The sequence below is a fragment of the Pollachius pollachius genome (genome assembly GCF_949987615.1).
Source record: "Pollachius pollachius genome assembly, chromosome: 3".
Lineage (NCBI taxonomy): Eukaryota > Metazoa > Chordata > Actinopteri > Gadiformes > Gadidae > Pollachius > Pollachius pollachius.
Window position 1 is genome coordinate 50,144,445 of NC_136936.1, and position 19,100 is coordinate 50,163,544.

General features: G+C 49.2%; 1 protein-coding gene and 1 pseudogene across 2 annotated transcripts; both read right to left on the bottom strand.

The window, feature by feature from the left end:
* Positions 1–264: 264 nt before the first annotated feature.
* On the bottom strand, positions 265–2,200 carry LOC307073903 (toll-like receptor 7; annotated as a pseudogene). Its single transcript has 2 exons — positions 2,132–2,200; positions 265–1,001 (listed from the first exon to the last, which is right to left on the bottom strand). The product of its transcript is annotated as a toll-like receptor 7 (transcript).
* A 1,227-nt stretch (positions 2,201–3,427) lies between these two features.
* On the bottom strand, positions 3,428–18,224 carry LOC307073395 (FERM and PDZ domain-containing protein 4-like). The gene is made up of 15 exons (XM_079733196.1): positions 18,071–18,224; positions 17,511–17,613; positions 15,817–15,862; positions 14,597–14,701; positions 12,590–12,697; positions 12,085–12,216; positions 11,021–11,140; positions 10,371–10,507; positions 9,785–9,911; positions 9,517–9,606; positions 9,224–9,406; positions 8,766–8,901; positions 7,647–8,660; positions 5,989–7,188; positions 3,428–5,734 (listed from the first exon to the last, which is right to left on the bottom strand). The coding sequence occupies exons 1-15, from the start codon at positions 18,147–18,149 to the stop codon at positions 4,434–4,436; spliced, it is 4,881 nt and encodes a 1,626-aa protein (XP_079589322.1). The 5' UTR covers positions 18,150–18,224; the 3' UTR covers positions 3,428–4,433.
* Between the last annotated feature and the right edge of the window lie 876 nt (positions 18,225–19,100).

Consider the following 19,100-nt stretch of genomic DNA (forward strand, 5'->3'; position numbering starts at 1 on the left):
ATGTTGTTGTGTAGGGGGAGCATGTCCATATTATTCACAATGTTATCAGGGAGACTAGAGTGTTCCATGTATTTTAATTTGTTGAAGCTGAGATCCAGATACTTTAAGCTGAACGCATCCTTCAGTAAATCTGGGGAAAGATTTTCCAACAGGTTTCCTGTTCAATTCTGATTTTGGAGAGATTGTTGCAGTTTGAAAGCACCATGAAAACTCTTGTGAGACGGTTCCCACTTAGATCTAAAATCTTCAACGAAGTCAACTGGTCTATTTCCCCCCAGAAAAAATTGTGAGTATATTTTTTCTAATGTATTGTTCGGATAGTCCTTCTGGCATGTTATGGAACACCTCGCGGGGAATGAAGTTAAGGTTGTTCTCAGAGATGTCGTGATTGCGTAGATTCACAAGGTGTTTGAAATATCTGACGTACCTTGTATCACCATCTCTTCAAACATATTTAAACAATTGTCTATGAACTCCAGTCTCTCCAGGGAAAAACTGCTCATCTCTGTGTTAGTAGATGTTGAGCTCTTGTTATGATTCATGAGAAGTATCTTAAGCTTGGGTAGATGTTCAGTTAAGTTAAGAATGTGGGTCAACCCCTCTGATTCAAAGTAATGATTGTTGAGGCTTATGTCTAAAATGACCAGATTTTGGTGCTCTTGAAACGCAGTGGGAAGAAGAAGGTCCAGACGGTTCGTTGAGAAGTCGAGATATTGTACATTTTTTAAATAAGTGAATTCACTGCCATTTAACTTTGTCTCATTGCGTTTCCAGATAGATTAAGGGATTTCAACATTTCAGAAAAAAATAGTGTTCCTGCTTACATCCAAGGTCTTGCCGAAATTTCTGCACTGTGCATTAACAAAGGAGTTAAAAAACCCAAGCTCTTTATCTTTGTATTTGCAACTATGTGCATACTCATCATACCTAAAGTAATGTATCTCTCTCACGCCCTCATCCCCAAACCGTTGAGCAACTGTCATAGGTAACCAACGCCGAGCCTGGTGACCAGAGACAGAGTTACACAGTTCTGGGCCTTCGGACGTGGAGGATATTTTGTTATCCGAGTCTTGGGGTACTTCAGATCAAAAGTGCACTTCCTTATTATTGCAAAACGAAAGGAGTGTTTGTTTTTTTAGGAAGTATCCATTTAGTACCTACTTATGTTTGTCTGTTTTAGTTTAGCTGTAGACTTTGCAGAGTGTGTGTGATTCGGTATGGTCTTTGGGAAATGTTTGTACTGGTAAACAATGTTCGGTGGTAAAAAAGTATAGACATTTTGAAGCCTTTACGTTAATAATTTATTGGTTAATTTAATTTATTGGTTTGTTTTCACTATTAGAGCCTCTTGTGGTTACATTAAAAAGAGAAAAAAGAAACATAACGTGATATGAGGCAATTTTAACTTCAGCAATTAAAATAATTACAGCAATAACAACAATAAATCAAATGGTTTTTCATCAAAGGTTACATAATAACTGAATTGACAAAGAAAGAACGATTCTGTTGTATTTTCTTAGCTTAAATGTTTAATGAGGGTGCTGACAAAAAAGGGAAAGTAATACTCATTGATAATATGCAAAGTTTTCATCAGATCTACAGAAGTCAACAATATCAATTTTTTTAAACACACTGTTTGCATTGATTTGTCTCAAGAGCTCTCGATATTTTTCATAATTGATTGAAAGCGTTTTGATGACTCAACAATATTTTACAGTCTACATGGAAAGCCGCAAAAGGTCATTGATAAAATAATCCACTCTAGCATTGGTGTCGGGAACTATTGGCCATTTTTTACTTATATTCTTTACAGAGGTCATTATATAATTATATAAATGTTATTGAGAGTTGACCAACCTTTCCAAAATGACAACGGTTCAGCCTCAGGCCAACCTTAATTAAAAAATTTAGAGGCCCTATATTATGGAACTTTTGAAACAACAGTAATGCAAAACAAAGCCTGACAACACTATGACCTAAAACTAGGCTGTTAAAAGTTGTTCATTACTAACACACATTATCATAGCATTCAACCCATAAAGAAGATCAGTTCAAGGGATCAGGGCCACTCCAAAACACTCTCCCCACACAGCCTCCTCCTCGGACGCAGGAAGTGAGAGTTCTGCAGCACCGGCTCCAACATCAGCACCACGATCACGTCCAGGTTCTCATCCAGCAGCCGCTGGTGGGCCAGGTACATGGTCAAGCGGAACACCCCGTCTAGGCGTACTCCTTGGTCAGCACAAACAGGGTCTTGCGGCTGTAGCGAATGCTCTGGGTGAGGTTGTCGATCAACGGGACGCCGAGGGGCCAGTCCCGCTCCTCCAGACACAAGGGCAACGCCTTCTCCCCCTCCACCTCCAGCTTCACCCTCAGCGTCTCCAGCACCCACTCCGAGACCCAGGGGTCTTTGGTGTCATAGGTCACGAAGACGTCGTACACATTGTCTGTCGAGGCCGAAGAACGATAGCCCTTCCATTTGGCCTTCACGTAATGCAGGACGTAGGAGGCGTCCCAGTAGAAGATGTGCGCCACCGTTGCCATCGACGTGGTGAAAAAGATGAAGGTAGTTGTGAGAACTGAGATCAGTAGTGCCAGAGTGTTGTTGACACACTGGTCAACCTGAAAGTTAATCATCATCTGAGAATGGCCGTAGGATACGAAGCAATAGACATCCGTGGTCAGGCCTGGGATGGTGTCATCGTTGTCTTCAATCCACAGAATAAAATCCAGTGCATCACATGAGCATTGAAATGAGTTCCCATGTAAAGACAACTTTTTAAGGTAGTTTTTAGGTTTTGTTAAGAAGGTAGTCTGGTTGATAACAGTCAGCTTGTTGTGGTTCAGCGAGAGGGTTCTAAGTTGTACGGCGCCCTCTAAAAAAACATTTGACAACGCTTCGTACATAAGTCATAGCATTGCAACTTAGATCGAGGGTCTGTACGTTGTGGAAATCTTCTAGTTTAATCCAATTCAAATCTGAGAGTTTGTTGTCATTTATGAATATGTCTGTGAGATTCAGTGGTAACGAATCGTAAACCTTATCTGGAATTGCAGCAATGTTGTTGGAAGAACACACACAAACACACACACGCACGCACGCACGCACGCACGCACGCACGCACGCACACACACACACACACACACACACACACACACACATAAAATGGTGTATTTGGACAATACGAATATTTGAAGATAATTAATGATGCCTTTGTCTTGTTTATATAAAGCACAATATCAATGCAATTATTACTATAATATAATGAAAAATACAATTAAAAAATAATGACAAATGTTCCCCAAGCTATGAAGTGTAACTTTAATTCAGGGTTACATGTTATTTTTTTTTATAAATTTAAATAAAATGTTGAATAAGACATGAAATAGAGTACACACATGAAAACATAGAAAATATTACAAATGAAGAATCACGAAAATATATTTTTAGTGATTGCATATGAGTAGCATTTTTTTTTTTTGCGATCTAATAAGTAGTAATTTTTAAAATGAGTGATTAAATAACTCACCATTGTGCATCTACTGGACCCGCAAGATATTATTTGTAAAAAGAAAAAAGTCGTTAAATGTAAATTCAATAGCACTGGATAATAAATGCAATCTCATGTGGGAGAACACACTAAATAAACCTACAGCAGCTTCATCATAATATAACCATCCACAAATTGTGGAAGGCAGCTTTTTTTTGCTTCTCTTTTTAGGGTTTATTGGTCGGTCATGTTCCATTCCATTCCATTGTTAATTCCAATGAATCATAGAATCCTCATCAAATCCTAGATTTCTCGTAAGAAAGTTGATTTTAAGCACTCCATTTTAAACCTTTTATCCTTAGTTCTGTTACGCTACTATAAAGAATATGATATGAGGCAATTTTAACTTTTACACGTAAAATAAGTATCACAATAACAACAATGTCATCAAAGGTAACATAATAACTTAATTGACGAACAAAGAAAGACTATCTTGTATTTTCATAGTTTAAATGTTTAATGAGGGTGCTGAAAAAAAATTGAAAGTTGCAAAGTTGCAAAGTATTCATGAACTCTACAGAAAAGTCAACAATATAACATTTTTTAACACATTGTTTGCCATGATTTGTATCGAGAGCTCTGGATAATTTTATAATTGATGAATGCTTTTTGATTTAAAGAACACCGTAAAATATTTCAACGTCCACAAGGAAAGCCCAAAAAGTGTCATTGATAAAATAATCCCATCTAGCATTGGTGCCGGGAACTATAGGCCATGTTTAACTTAGATTCTTTATAGAGGTCTTTGAATACTTGTTTAAATGTTTAAATATGATCAACAGAGTTGTTTTACTTACACAATTAAGTATTGTATACACAAGGCAAAGTCTATCGACGCAGTTCAAATTGGCGGCTTCAAACCATGGCATGTCTGGCTTTAACTCAAAACTCGGAGCAGAGCAGAGACAGAGCGGCTGTGTCTTTGTGTAACAGTGTTCTCAATGAGTGCGTTAGGTTGTGGATGACGACGGACATGGCGGCAGAGTGACGAGTCAGTGCGTTCACACTTTGGTCATTGCAGTTGCTTCCTGACGCCGCCTCGGCAGCCTTCAGCAGACACACGTAGTTCATGACGACCTCATCCACCTGGGTCACCACCTCACGCCGCTGCCGCTCGGCGCTCAGGCCTTCCACCAGCGACATGCAAGCCTGCGCCAGACAGCAGAGCGTGTGGAAGCTTTGTGTCAGAGTGAGCAGCAGCTCCTCTGGGCTGCTGTGCTCACGGGCCATCTGGCTGCAGGCGCTGCTCAGGGCTTTGGCCTGCACCTGCAGCGCCTCGCAATGCTCCCCTGGGTGCCTGGTCCCCTCACCGCCCTCTCGGCATTCACACTCGGACCCGTGGCCGAGACTCCAGCCCACCAAAACGATCATCTCTAAGGCGTCCTTACGGGCATCTTCAAACCCTGAGGGCAGGCTGTAGGTTTTACCCATCATGGAGCTCACGCGTGCCAGCCTGGCTTTGAGGCTCATGTACTTATTGCCGGGGGGGGCCGCGCTTGGTGGACCGCCTCGTTGTTCTGCCCTCAGGGAGGATGTTTGTTCTTCACCAGTGATGGTCTTTGTGGGTTGCTGTTGCTTCTTGCTCACAGCTAATGGAGGAAAAGGGAATTGGACAGTCCTGTCGTCGGGATCGCCGTCGTTATTCACGTGGTCCCTCAGAAAGCAGTGGCTGAACGGAGCATGACACCTCCACGCGGGTGATGCCTTCAGCCTCGGCGCGGCCGATGGAGGAAGCAGTACCGCGGACCCCCGCAGGAGCTTCTTGCCTGAAGAGCTGACCGAGTCCACGGCGTTTTGGGACCAGCTCTTGGGTAATGTTTTGGCGTAGAATCTCCTCTGTTGTTTTGTTGGCGCTTGTGGTAGGCCGTCCTGTCTGCCGCTCTTCCCCGTGAACGTGGCCTTGGTCTTCTCCAGCAGGAGGTCGAAGCCCCTCACCCCTGGAGGTGTCATGCTGCTCCAGCTCCTCCTCAGTTTCCTGAGGCTGCCTGTGCTCGACTCACGTGGGGGTTTTCTCGAGGAGGGGTACAGGCCCGGTAAATGCCCACTGGTATCTGTGCTCCTCTTTAATGGCGGTGGTGAGGTGGCGGTGGAGGTGGTGGAGGTGGTGGTGGCGCCTGCATTCGTCTCATGACAGAGAGCTAAGGAGGGGTCGTCTTCCCATGCCTGATTCAGTTGTGTGCAAGCTACACTAGGGGTAGTAGAAAACAAAGACACTTGTTAAGCATCTCTTTAACTGCACACTGTGAGGGTCATAGTTACACACAAGCTAGCCTCAATTCAAAAATGAGTGTAGGCTTAATACATCATCTCTCCATGCAGCGTTGTAGTAATTACACACTAAAAGAAGAAATATCTCCGCAGTGCTGTGCAAGTTGTTTGTGATGACGACGAGGAAGGAGGGCACACACAGAAGCAAACAACCTAAGTTCAGTTTTACCTGTGGTTTCTTTAATCTTGGGCCCCCGATGGCCACTGCCCTCCCTCAGTGTCCCGTAGCCGGGCTCGGCTGTGTGGCTCTTCCTAAGCAGCGTGGGATCCAGTGGGGTTTCGCTCCTCCCCTGCCCCGCGGCGCCACACATCTTCTCCTCGGCCGCCGCGTAGGTCGCCCCCCGCCCGGAGCCCTCTGAGGTCAGCATGTAGTTGCTCTCTGCGCACAGTGGGGAATCCATGGGCGTGGCGCAGCAGCTACTGCTGCTGCCGGTGCTACAGCCCGCGTCTACAGAGGAGCACTGCGAGTTCTGCAGGGAGTGGGCGCCTCCCTCGCTCTGCAGCGACGACATGCGCTTGCCCAGGTGGTAGTCATAGAGACGCTGGCCGTCGTGCTCAGTGGCGGCCGCGGCCTTGATGCTGTGCTGCTCGCCACCCTGCGCTCCGCCGGCGTCACCGCGGGGGCCCTCGGATGGGGATCGCTGACGGGCAATCAGCGGCTGGCATCGTTCTTCTCCCCGCTCCGTCAGGACGCCCGCGTGGGAAGACTGTGAGTCACCCGAGCATTCCGAGAGGGAGTGATTCTCCGACATTTTGGTTCCGGGCGCACGCTGCCATGGCTGCTGCTTCTCCCGGGGGTGAGTCCGCCCATGGTCCAGCTGGTTCATGTAATGAGAGTCTCTGGCAGTGAAGCCGTTGTACCTCCCCACTAGATGAGGCAGCTCCTCTTTGTGGAGCTCTTTGAAAGGCCCGTTGGATGAGTCAGAGGGCTGGCTAGGATCTCCCCCCGACCTGCAGTCCTGGTCCCTCAGGGTCCCTGACTGCCGGTTCATCACGGAGCCCATGTGCATCTTGGAGAAGTAGTCAGTGAGCGACTTGGTCTCCATGGTCTCTGGTTCCATCTCCCCCCCGTCGGATTGTAGGATCTGCGAGGAGGAGACGGCTGAAGACTTGGCCTCCTGTTCCTCCTCCCGGGGAACCTGGGAGTTGTAGTCCACGTCTTCTGCCCCCCTCTCGGCGGGAGTGATGAACTCTGCCTTCTCTTCACTTCTGCCGTGGTAGCCCTCGGCAATGTGAACCATCCTCAGGTGGCTCTCGGAGTGCCTCTGAGCCGAGGCCAGCTCGGAGCTCTCCGTCATCTCAGAGGAGTTGGTTTCGTTCCCAGAATCCGACGAGGACTCGGGACTGAACGCTCGGGAAATGTCCACCCCTGTGTGCCACAGGAAGACAAACATCTCGTTAATGACGTTGTCTCAGGGTGATCAATTATAAATATTGTTGAAATCGTGGAAGGGAAAGTGTATATAATGAAAAGAAAAAGGGTTTGCTATAAGTTGTTTTTGTTGCTATGAGTATGGCAAACAGCATGCATATGTATTCATGGGGTCAATACTTACAGTTCATAATGATGAAAAATAAACTGCTTGAATGCAAAAAATAACAAACCACAAACAGAAACATCCGACAACACAATGAACCAAAATGAAAATGACAGGAAAAATACACAAATGTGCTCAAGGGAATGAAACAAAAGACAAAATGGAAACAGAGAACAAAATGGGGCTTTATTCCAAAAGAAAAAAGCAGCAACAAGAACAACAAATCAAAGTAATGGCTCCATCAGTGTGCGGTCTTAATGGATGAACGTGACGATGGTGTAGGTAGGACCTGTGCTGCTCTCGGACTGCTCGGGACTCTGGTCCTCAGACGCAGCGAGCTGCTCTAGCGCCCGCAGGGTCGACACCACCGCGTCGTCCAGCGGCTCTCCGGGGCCTGTCGTCCTCTGAGTGGGCACTGAGTCTATGAGGGACACGGGGATGTCGTTGGGGGCCCCCCTGTGGGGTCCAGCCCGGGCCCCCTGCTGGTGCTCCTCCTCGTCCGAGCTGTCCCTGAACCCTGGAGGAGGCGCGGCGATGGCCAGGTTGAGAGAGTGCAGGAGCACGTCGCTGTCCTCCTCGTCGCCACCTTCCGGCAGCGGGGGCAGGGAGGTGAGGTCGATGATGTCGTCGATGGACCCCGAGAGCGAGAGGAAGGTGGGCTTCTCCACGTCGCTCATGAAGGCGTCCTCCTCGCAGCTGACGTCGTCGTCGTCCTCTGCGTCATCCGTTGTCTCGGCGTAGCAGATGTCCCTCAGCAGCGGCTCCTCGATGCACTCGCTTGGGCCGAAGATTTTGCCGGCGTACCGGTAGCCCCCCACGTCCTCCGCGGCGTCCTCCATCAGCCTGTACTCCTCCTCCTCCTCCTCCAGACGCCCGTACATGGGGCTGTGGTTATCCATGGCCTCCGCCTGCTCGTCCATCAGTCTTTGGTAGCCCAGATTCTGGGGGTTTACGCTGTCCAGGGGGGGGTCCCCGAATATGAAGGACACCTTGGCGTTCCGGGCTGAGTCCTGGGGTTTGGGCCTGGGGGCGCCGTGGCAGGGTTGGGGTAGCGGGGTACGGCATCGCTCCACCCTGTGGGCCATGTGCACGGCGTGCTGGGGCTGGTGGATCTCCGAGATGTACACCGGCTCGATCTCGCTCTCGCAGCGCCCCCGCTCGCCCTGGTAGTCGTGACACTCGCGGTGGTCCGAGAAGTCCTGGCCGCACCGCTGACCGCAGCCTCGGTCCTCTGCTGCCTTGTAGGGCGTGCTGTAGGTCCACTCGATCGCCCGGTAGTTCTGCTTCACTCTCGCCTCGTGACCTGGAAAGGAGAAGCGGGACGATTGGAAACAGCCTTTTTATTTCTCATGTTATTAATGTTTTGATGTAGGTAGATGTTGCCACACGTGTCGAGTTTGAAACTTACTCGCTTCCGCGTTCTCAGCGCCGCTCCGGGCCACATTGAAGATGGAGCGCCGGGAGTCCACAAGTAAGCGGTAGTAGCCGGCGGTCAGACAGGCCAGATTCATGGCATCAACAGACTCCATTAACAGAGTAATTGGCTGTGGAGGAGAGAGATAAGCAGCACACAATGAGCACACAATGGATGCAGGGCCGGAATGAGGTGATAATGACTGCTAAGGCAGCTTTCCACTAAGTGCTCAATATAGTGTTGCAGATCAACTCAGAGTGTATTAAAACAGGGGTAGCATCTGTTTCCACATTTCACGGATGGCTAATTAGCTACGTCATTCGGGGTTGCTTTAATCCAAAGCGTCTCGTACTAAAACGAGCAAACACGTTCTAGCACTAAGCAAGGAATCTATCCGCTAACCCTAGCAGAGGCGGCGTCTAGCCGGACTGGACACTAAAGGATCCGTTCACCTTCACGTCCAGAACATGGAGCTCAACCCGCACCATCTTCTCATCCTCAGCGTACATCTCGATGCGGTTGACGTGGCTGAAGTCAGCCAGCAGAGCCACCAGGTTGGTCTTGGGGTTGATGACGTGGCTGATGCCGTAGCGCGGTCCCACCAGAAGGGTCACCTCCGTGTGCTTCTCCCCTTGCTGTAAATACGGACGGGTCAGTCTCAATTCAGCTCAGTGTCTGGTTTCGCTATTGTTTATTCAGGCTCTAAACGTGGACCTCAAACCAAGGGTTTGGAACAGACACTTGCCACTAAGATGGATTTGAAGACCCGTCCACCGTAAAGTCTCAAGTCACTGAGGTACTTCAGATAGTGGACCTTGGCTTGCAACGCTGTCAGCTGCAAGAATGAGGGATGTTCATGTCACGACAGGAAACTAAGAAAGCAATAACCCAGCACCCCAATCTATGGTAATCAAGAGCCTTCTGTGTGTAACGGTAAAAAAAGTAAGGGGGGGAGAGGGAACAGAAGAGAGAGTGGGAGGGAGAGACGGAGGGAGGTGTAGAGGCCACCGTACCTTTTTACCGGGTGGCACCAGGTTCTGGTTTGTCTTGAGAACGTGAGTCAGGGCCTTTTTAATGTTCTTCTCCTTCATGCTGGACAGCACCGCAGGAGGCAGGAACAACGCCAGGCCCCACTCTTTCCTGTCCAGCCAGAATCCATACTGATTAGCTCACCTTACTCCGGCACCAAACAATCAGCCAAGTCATGGGTAGTCATAAATATTTGGCCTGTTAAGCCCTTTGAGACTGTAATGTTGATTACGGGCTATAGAAAATAAAATTGAATTGCATTGAATTGAATCAGTCCTGGCCACCCATCAATCCATTCTCCTAGAGGTGCTGCACTGATTCATCAACCGGCTACTGTTGTAATTATTCAACCACTCCATAGCGATTATTCATCCCATAATGCAACAACACTACGGCAACAGTAGGATGTTTGACGGATCGTATTCCTTATTTTCTGTTCCTCTATATTTATTTAACAAAAAATGATAGTTAAAAAAATATAGAACAAGAGAATATAAGAAATATGATCTGGATAATATGGACTCAATAGTTTGGGCCATGGAGGATGACGTGGTGATGAAGCGTCCTTACTCGATGTACTTGAGGGAAACCTTCTGCGACTGCTTGGTGCTGATTGTGAGGATGTACATCTGCAGTGCCGCCAGCCGAAGGGCCGTGTCGTATTTCAACTCTGACCCAAATCTCTCCAACACCACGTCATTGCAGCTCTGGTGGACAAGGACAGAGAGAGAAAGACAGAGACAGAGAGGGAGGGAGAGAAGGAGAGAGAGAGATACAGGGTGAGGGAGTGAGAGAGAGAAAGCCAGAGAGGGAGGGAGGGAAACAGAGAGATAGACACAGAGGGAGAGAGATAGAGTGAGGGAGAGAGGGAGGGAGAGAGAGAGGGAAACAGAGAAAGAGAGAGAGAGGATAGAGACAGAGTGAGGGAGAGGGGGGAGAGAGAGACAGGGAGAGGTAAAGAGAGAGAGTGAGGGAGGGAGAAAGAGAGAGAGAGAGAGACAAAGAGAGAGAGACCGTGTGAGAGCGAGAGAGGGTGAGAGATGTAGAGTGTGTGAGTGAGTGACTGAATGGCAGGGAAAATGGATTTGATCTCCAAATCGGGTCTGCAAATTCCCTTTTTGGGTGTCCATGGCCCGGGCCAAAGGTACGGCCTCTAGTCAGAGCAGCCCACCCAACCCCTCCATGAGGGACCCCTGGGTGTGCGTGGTGCGGGGGTTAACCTGGACGTAGAGGTACTCAAAAGCCACGCCGTCTCTCCTCAGTAGCTCCAGGGGGTCCTTCGGGACGAAGCTGATTCGGAAGAAGCATTTCATCTTGTGCGCGCCCGGCCTCTGGGTCACCTAGATCAACACAGCGCTCGTTAGGAAGGTCACAGCCGTGGCATGAGGAAACTATACATGAGGACCTGTTCTTCAAGAGGATGCGTGCAGGGGAAATGGCTTAGGGTTTCACGTCCAAAAGTCTGTCTGCGGCTGGTTATAAAATAATTAAAGGTAGAGATTCATCGCTGTATCATACAGTGATTAATATTTTCATGTGCAGGAGGCTAACTGCTAATTTTGTGGATAAAAGGTTCTGAATAGCATTACCCCCATTGCCCCGACAATCCTTCTCTTGTTCAATCAAATTCGCCCTTGCTCCTCTGTCTATGAGCAGGGGCCAAAAACAATTAAAAGCTGCGACCATATTCCTTTATCTCTAGTGTCTGTGCCAACTTCCCTCTCTCCCTCACCATCTCTCTCTCTCCCTCGCTCCCCCCAGCCCTCCCTCTCTTAGTCTCTCTCCCTCTCTCTTCTCACCCTCTCTCCCCCCTCCGTCTCTCTCCCCCCCTCCCTCCCCCCACCCTCCCTCTCAGTCTCTCTCTTCTCACTCTCTCCCCCCCTCCCTCTCTCTCCCCCTCACTCCCCCCTCCCTATCTCCATTCCCCTCCCTCTCCCTCCCCCACCCTCCCTCTCAGTCTCTCTCCCTCTCACTCACCCTCCCTCCATCCCCCTCCCTCTCCCTCCCCCCACCCTCCCTCTCAGTCTCTCTCCCTCTCTCTTCTCACTCTCTCTCCCCCCTCTCTCTCTCCCCCCTCCCCCTCCCTCTCTCTCCCCCTCCCTCTCCCCCCTCCCTTCATCCCCCTCCCTCTCCCTCCCCCCCACCCTCCCTCTTAGTCTCCCTCCCTCTCTCTTCTCACTCTCTCCCCCCTCCCTCTCTCTCCCCCTCCCTCCCTTCCCCCTCCCTCTCTCCCTCTCCCTCCCCCTCTCTCTTTGGGCCAGCCTGTGCAGTAGCAGCAACTCACCTGAGCCAGCATCTCCTGCTCATGGAGGAGCATCAGCTTGCTGGCTGAGCCCTCCGCTCGGTGCTCCAGCATCAGGGAGAAATGTTCGATGCTCTTAATGGACAGCTTCTCCTGTAGGGTCGAGATGACATCCTTCCACACACACACACGTATTATTTAACCACAGCGGGCCACATGAGTGCATCGCACACATTCTAGCCAGTCAGCACTCCGCAGCGGGGATAAAAAGGTGAACTAATCTGTCAAATGGTCTATGAGCCAGAACTGGTTGAGCAGCGAGCAGCCTTAAATGTACACAATGTGTGTTTGAATATTTGATGTGTTGTCGCTTGTCAAGCTCTGTGTGTTCCAAGGATTTGGAGTCTTGGTTGAATAAAAATAAGCTTTATTAAGGTTGAAATGGGGGTGATTGTGGGTCATTCAGACTCACCGCATGGTCATGAATAATTGTACAGTAAACTCAGCTTCACCTTGGGTTACGTAAGGGGGCCAGGAGGCAGCCTACCTTGATGGAGGTGTTGTGGTCAAACTTGAAGGACTTGGTTTGTCCGTTCTCCAGGTACACTTTCAGCACGTTTGGCATGAAGAGAAGCGAGTTGTCTTTCACCGTCTCCTGGTGAATGACACAAAGTAAATTACAAAATATGGAACAATTAACAATCCCGATCACATATGTTTTGTGATTAGGATTAATGTATTATTTTAATTTCTTGACCAAAAGCCCATGCTGGGCTCTCTTAAAAATCTGTGTTTATGTGTACAGCTGTTAAAGGCGGGGTAGGTCATTTATTTTAGAAGCACACTTTCTTTCATATTTCTTAACATCCCGTCAGCTATCAATAAATTGAATGGTCAGACATAAAAAAAAAATAACATCTGGTATCCGTGGCTGTGGCCAGCCTGTATTAAGCCTGTCTAATCATTTCATTCAGCACGAATGAGATCATTGGATGGCCTCCCTGTCCATCTAGATAGCCCGGTAGGTAAATAGCCTCCCTAGGCATACGAACGCTACAGCTAGCCAGCTCGTCATGTGTTTTGTGGGAGTGGCTTTGGTGGGAGGCCTGAAAGGAGGCGGGGGATTATTTTGATTGGATACTTTCCAAATCTAGCTTACTTTCTCCAAATTGCCCCCCCTAGCTGTAAGGCAGAGTGGGCTGGGAACCACTCTGAATAGTCATGTCTCTCTGCATCTGTCAATCACGCTCAATTACTCTCATTTACATGTGAGCAGCTGATAGGGCGATCTGGTGAACAGGCAGCAATCGAGGATACAGAGAAAGGGGGACTATGGGTTGAGGATCTCTTCATTCTGCACCACAGCCCCTGGGTTATGAACACATTAATAAAAATGGAATTGGTAAATGCTGACCTCTTTTTGCACATCGCTAAAGGTCTCGTTCATTAATTCATCTTCATTATCCCTTTTCTCTGTGTGCTCACACTTCTGAAGGGGGTGGACCCAACGACATGCACACCCACTAACTCTGGCACACACACACTCTGGCACACACACAAACACACACACCCACACACTTCGAACAACATGCACAAGAACACATGCATGCACGCACACAAACACACTCACCCGCATGCAAACACACCCACAAACAAGCTCACCCGAAAGAACACGCACACAAACACACACACTCGCACACATTCACACACACGCACACACACACACACACATACACTCACTCTCTCTTCCTACATGTATTTGGCTGTGCATGACAGCAGTCCTGCTGCTCGTTGGCAAACCCACGCAAAGCCTGCGTCTGCGTGGGGACATCGTCAGCCAGCGCTGTGCTGCGCTGTGCCTTAGCGTGCCACTGAACCCAAAATGCCTTGTTTTGTCTCTGTGATCTTCAAAGTAGTCATCTGAGCCATTTTGCTACTCGCATAATACCACCATTTGGATAAAAACTGCTGTAAAGTCCTAGGTATTTGCCAGTCCGCCAACCAGTCTGTGAACGATCCCCCGAGCTCGGAACTGACGTGCATTGCTTATCGTGACGTCAGAGTCACTTATCGGAGTCACCTCGATGTCACGCCGAAGAGTAACCAGGGCCGAGAGCGGAGGTTGTCGCCGCGACGACGGCGGATGTGTGGCGCTCCACCCGGACGGCGGTTCAGGAGGATGGACGCGCCAGAGATGGATGGATGGATGGACTGCATTTCTACAGCGCTTTTTTAACCAGTGGCCACTCAAAGCAATTTGAGTGGCCACTGTGAGGGTGAGGTGTCTTGCTCAGGGACACCTCGACACTCGGCTAGGAGGAGCCAGGGTTTAAACTAGCAACCTTCCGGTTACTAGCCAACCCGCTCTACCTCCTGAGCCACATTCCCCCCAAAGAGAGAGAGGGCTTATCTTCTCAGACCCATTCGACATTGCCCAAAATACATCCTTTTCAATCTCCTAATGTTTGGTTACAGCTGAACCGGGGTGCTCTTCCACCTTAACGTGAGAACACGGTCATCAGAGGATATGAGCGAGGAAATCAATCCAACTTACTGGGATCTGGCCGTTGATGACCACCTCTTCGGCGAAGCGAACCTTGACAGGGTTGGACTTTAACTTGGCTTTCTTGGCGGCGCTGATGAATGCTGATTTAGGCGACTTTCGAGGGAAGAAAGAGGGAGAGAGGAGGGAGGGAGAGAGAGGGAGAGGGGGAGAGAGATAGAGGGAGAGAGAGAGAGGGAGGGAAAGAGAGGGAGGGATGGGGAGAGGGAGAGAGAGAGAGGGAGAGAGAGAGCGAGAAAAAAGAGGTAGAGAGAGAGAGGTTGAGGGAAAACTGTTAGACCTTCTCATAATACCAGCATTTACATCCAAACCCTTCCATTGCAGACCAGGGGTTGATTTAATTCCAGTGCTTCTGTGTGTGGATAGGGGGGCGTACAGTGGTGTCCGCTGAGCCTGCAGAGCAATGTGCGGCAAATGGCTGCAATTACAGGCTGCATTAAAGGACCCGCCACGCTGGCTCCCCTGTGTCTTCAAAAGACTGTGACTGCTCCTCTCTGCAGGCGGAAGCTGTTTCAGATGAGAAAGAACCCTGAGCTAATAAGAACCGCTGGGCTGAATCCCAATTTCTTTAATTCAATGTTTGTACTTAAAATTTTGAAAATCCATAGGATTAAATGAGAGCGGATCCTATCTACATAACACATCTATCGTTAGTTTTGCAGCGTTGAAAAAGGCGGTGCCTTAACTTTGGGATTGGCGCACGCCCCCTGCCCCGCCCTGCCGACAGATTAATAGAGTGAAGTGGAAATGCGCCGCAAGTCTTTGTGGTGATTCACACGGCATTTTAATCCGCGGTGACCTATATGTGCATCCAGTATCCCCGCTAATAGTTCGCTCATCCCGTCTGCTGCGGGACCCGACCCTCTGTGTTGACATGCCGGGTTTATCCCGGGTCTCGCAGGTCGGATCCGGCGCTACGGCGGGAATAACACCGGCGAGAGTGCATCGCCGTGACAACCAGGCAAGCTGTGACCGCGCCGACGCTCCGTCGTCACAGCAACACCGAGACTTGTGTTCACAGGGTCCACGGTGCAATCCTCCCCACGCACAAGCGCACACACACACAAGCGCACACACACTCACACGCACCCACGCACACATGCACATGCACGCACGTAAACACACACATGCCACAAGCTAGCAATGGCGTTTCCCCATTATGTTACTTGAAGAAACTGGTTTAGTTTTTAACATGGAGAAGAAACACTCACTGGGTATGGCTGGATGACGGTCAGGACTATGGACTCTTTGCAGCTCCTGTAGGACACACACACAAACACACACACACACACACACACACACACAAGAAAAACAAAATACCGTAAATAAGGAGTTGTTTTATGTTCATTTATCATACATTTAATCTGCCGTTGTAATTCAGCTGTACTATCACCATTTTCCGAGTCAGCATCATAGGCGGTAATCTTTCAATTAGATACAAAATCATTCTTCTATATAGCTATAGAGCACCCAGCCATAGAGCACCCAGCCATAGAGCACCCAGCCATAGAGCACCCAGCTATAGAGCACCCAGCGATAGAGCACCCAGCTACAGAGCACCCAGCCATAGAGCACCCAGCCATAGAGAACCCAGCTATAGAGCACCCAGCTATAGAGCACCCAGCTATAGAGCACCCAGCTACAGAGCACCCAGCCATAGAGCACCCAGCCATAGAGCACCCAGCCATAGAGCACCCAGCTATAGAGCACCCAGTTATAGAGCACCCAGCTATAGAGCACCCAGCTACAGAGAACCCAGCTATAGAGCACCCAGCTATAGAGCAGGAGGACAGGAGAAGATTGTGATCTCAGTACAATAGTGCTCTGTGTGGACACCCCATCTTTACCGTCTCTCCTTGCTAAAACTAAATCACTATAACATCCGTTCCCCTTCCTGTCGAAGGGCATTTAGCGTGCGCGCCTGCCACTAAACAATAGCATTACAGCACTCTGTCTTATAGAATCAATACATGTCCGTCGGTACAGTGTGTGGACGACATAAAAGTGCAGCAGTAGGTATTTGACTAAATGTGACAAGAATGCTCCAAGGAAACGTTCTTTGGACTAAGTGATTTTTACGGACAATATGGGTAAGGGTTGTATGAGTGCAGCCAGGAGACCTGGTCCCGATGCCGTGTTCACCCAGACCGGCCTGGTCCTTTAAGAGCCTTCAGCCCGGGTCTGCCAGGCTGCAGTCCTCACAGCCGGACATTGTGTTGACTCAGTGACATGGATCTAACAAGACGCGTAGAAATACACTAACACTGGCCTACAGTTGATTCATGACGCATGGAGCAAGACTGCTACCTGCATGGCAGTGCGTGCTATCGCGGCGTGCTTGTTCCTCTGACATGAGGGAAGCAGGCATAACGTCAGTTATTGCAAGACTTCACTGTTCTCCGACCACCGTACGCAAATGATTTGTTAATGTTAATGTGTAGTGAAATGCTATTTATTAAATGGCTCCTTGCAAAATAAAGAGTGGTTAGCACAAGGGCAGGTAGGAACTCCCACCTTTGTCTTCCTTACAGAGAATTACAAGCAGCGAATCAAAACACAGCATTTGAGAGAGGTTGATGAACTACGGTAAACCGTGTTCCCAACGTTGGCCGGAGAGATGCTCACGAACTTTAGCGTTATCCTGGTCTATCCCAGTCTATCCCCGTCTATCCCCATCGTAGTCCATCCCGGTCTGTACTGGTCTATCCTCTTCCATCCCGGTCTATCCTGGTCTAGCCCGGTCTATCCTGGTGTATCCCAGTCTATCCTTGTACAGCTTGGTGTATCCCCATCTATCCCGGTCCAACCCGGTCCATCCCGGTCTATCCCGGCCCATCCCGGTCTATCCCTTTCTATCCCGGTCCACCCCGGTCTATCCTGGTCCATCTATCCGGCAGCGCCTCACCTGACGAGGTCGATGACCCTCTCCCTGGGGGCCGATCCCACCGGCTCCTCGTTGATCATGACGATTTCATCCCCCGGAACCAGCCTACCTTCTGAGGGGCCACCTGGGAAAACACACACACACACACACACACACACACACACACACATACAGAAAGACACACACATTGACACACACACACAGACATACAGACGCACACACACACACATATACAGACACACACACACACACACATATGCACACACAGAAAACCACACACACACACGCACATAAACACACGCACCCACACAATAAAAACATCACACAGAAGGCCACACACAAACACACACACACAGCACAGTGATTAGAGGTACACAGTGTTTAAGGTCAGACTCCTGTTCTTGATTTTCTTGTTCATTTCCCTCCCGGCTCTTAAACGCTGCTTCCTCTCTGCTCGCTCTTTACAATCGATAACGTGACAACCCATCTTCCTCCTGGGGATCGTTCTGTTCATGGGCGGATTATGGCCCCCAAGGGGCAAAGCCGTCACAGGAGTCGGACCACCACATGGCGTTCTTTACCTGGCGTGACCGAGCGGACCACCACTGGTTTTTCACTTCCTGCCACAAAGCCAAAACCAAGCACAGGGTCGCGGCGCATCTCCACCTTCCTGGGGGCGGGGGCTACGAACCTGTCCCCCTCCAGGCACACCTCCTCCAGGGAGCCACAGTGGGAGAGGAGGCTGCAGGGAGACAGGAGAGAGACGGGGGAGAGATGAGAGACGGGGGCGAGACGGCGCTGCTCAGGGTCAGGTCATTCCTGCAGAAGCTGTCTCTGCTTCTGCGGTGACGTGGATACCGAGCGAAGACGTGCACCGCTGCCTGCGCTCCTCCTGTTACGTGTTGGGAGATCTGCGATGTGAAGGAACAACGGTGGGGGGGGGGGGATTGTTCCAAATGAATGTGTCAAAATGGTCCGCTTTGATGTATGCTTTTGGTAAATAGGTCAGGTTCAAACAATCTCATGTTTAATCCATTGAACAACAGCGACAACAATAATATGGACAAGGATGCTTCATAAAATCTTAAATAGATCCATTGATAAATAGATAAATAAATGAATAACACGTGCGCAATGAAGAACATCGAATGGAGTTTGTTTCTCGAGGCAAAGAACATGTGTGAATTAGCAGAATTTACATCGGCAACCGCATCTGCCTTCACTAATGAAATGGGCAGCATCAGCAAAACAGGCTTTTATAAATATCAACACAACACAATACATGCCCAGTCTATTTCCAGGCAGCATGTTATATTTATATATATATATATATATAAAGTGCATTCATCCTCTGTCAGCTCCAGGTTCACCCAGGCCACCTCGGCCTGAACATGTCCGGCTTCAGATCTTTGAATACAAACACTCGACACGACAATTTACTTTTTTTTTCCATCACATTGTTTTTTCCCTGCTTGCTCTAAAATATTGTAATTTGTGTGTGCGCTGCTCGTCCGCGGGCTGGGGAGTGTAGTGGCAGCAGCCAGCAGAGCCGCGCTGCACCACATGGTGCCAGCAGAGTTGGTTGATTGGGCCCGTGGGCTAGCGGCGGCG

Bases quoted from the DNA above. Each gene is read 5' to 3' on its own strand.
- LOC307073395 (XM_079733196.1), bottom strand. From the start codon at position 18,149: ATGCGCCGCGACCCTGTGCTTGGTTTTGGCTTTGTGGCAGGAAGTGAA. The intron at 15,863-17,510 runs GTGAGGCGCTGC...TGTGTCCTACAG, and splicing joins AGGGTCATCGACCTCGTCAG to GAGCTGCAAAGAGTCCATAG. The intron at 8,661-8,765 runs GTAAGTTTCAAA...TCTCCTTTCCAG, and splicing joins CGCTGAGAACGCGGAAGCGA to GTCACGAGGCGAGAGTGAAG.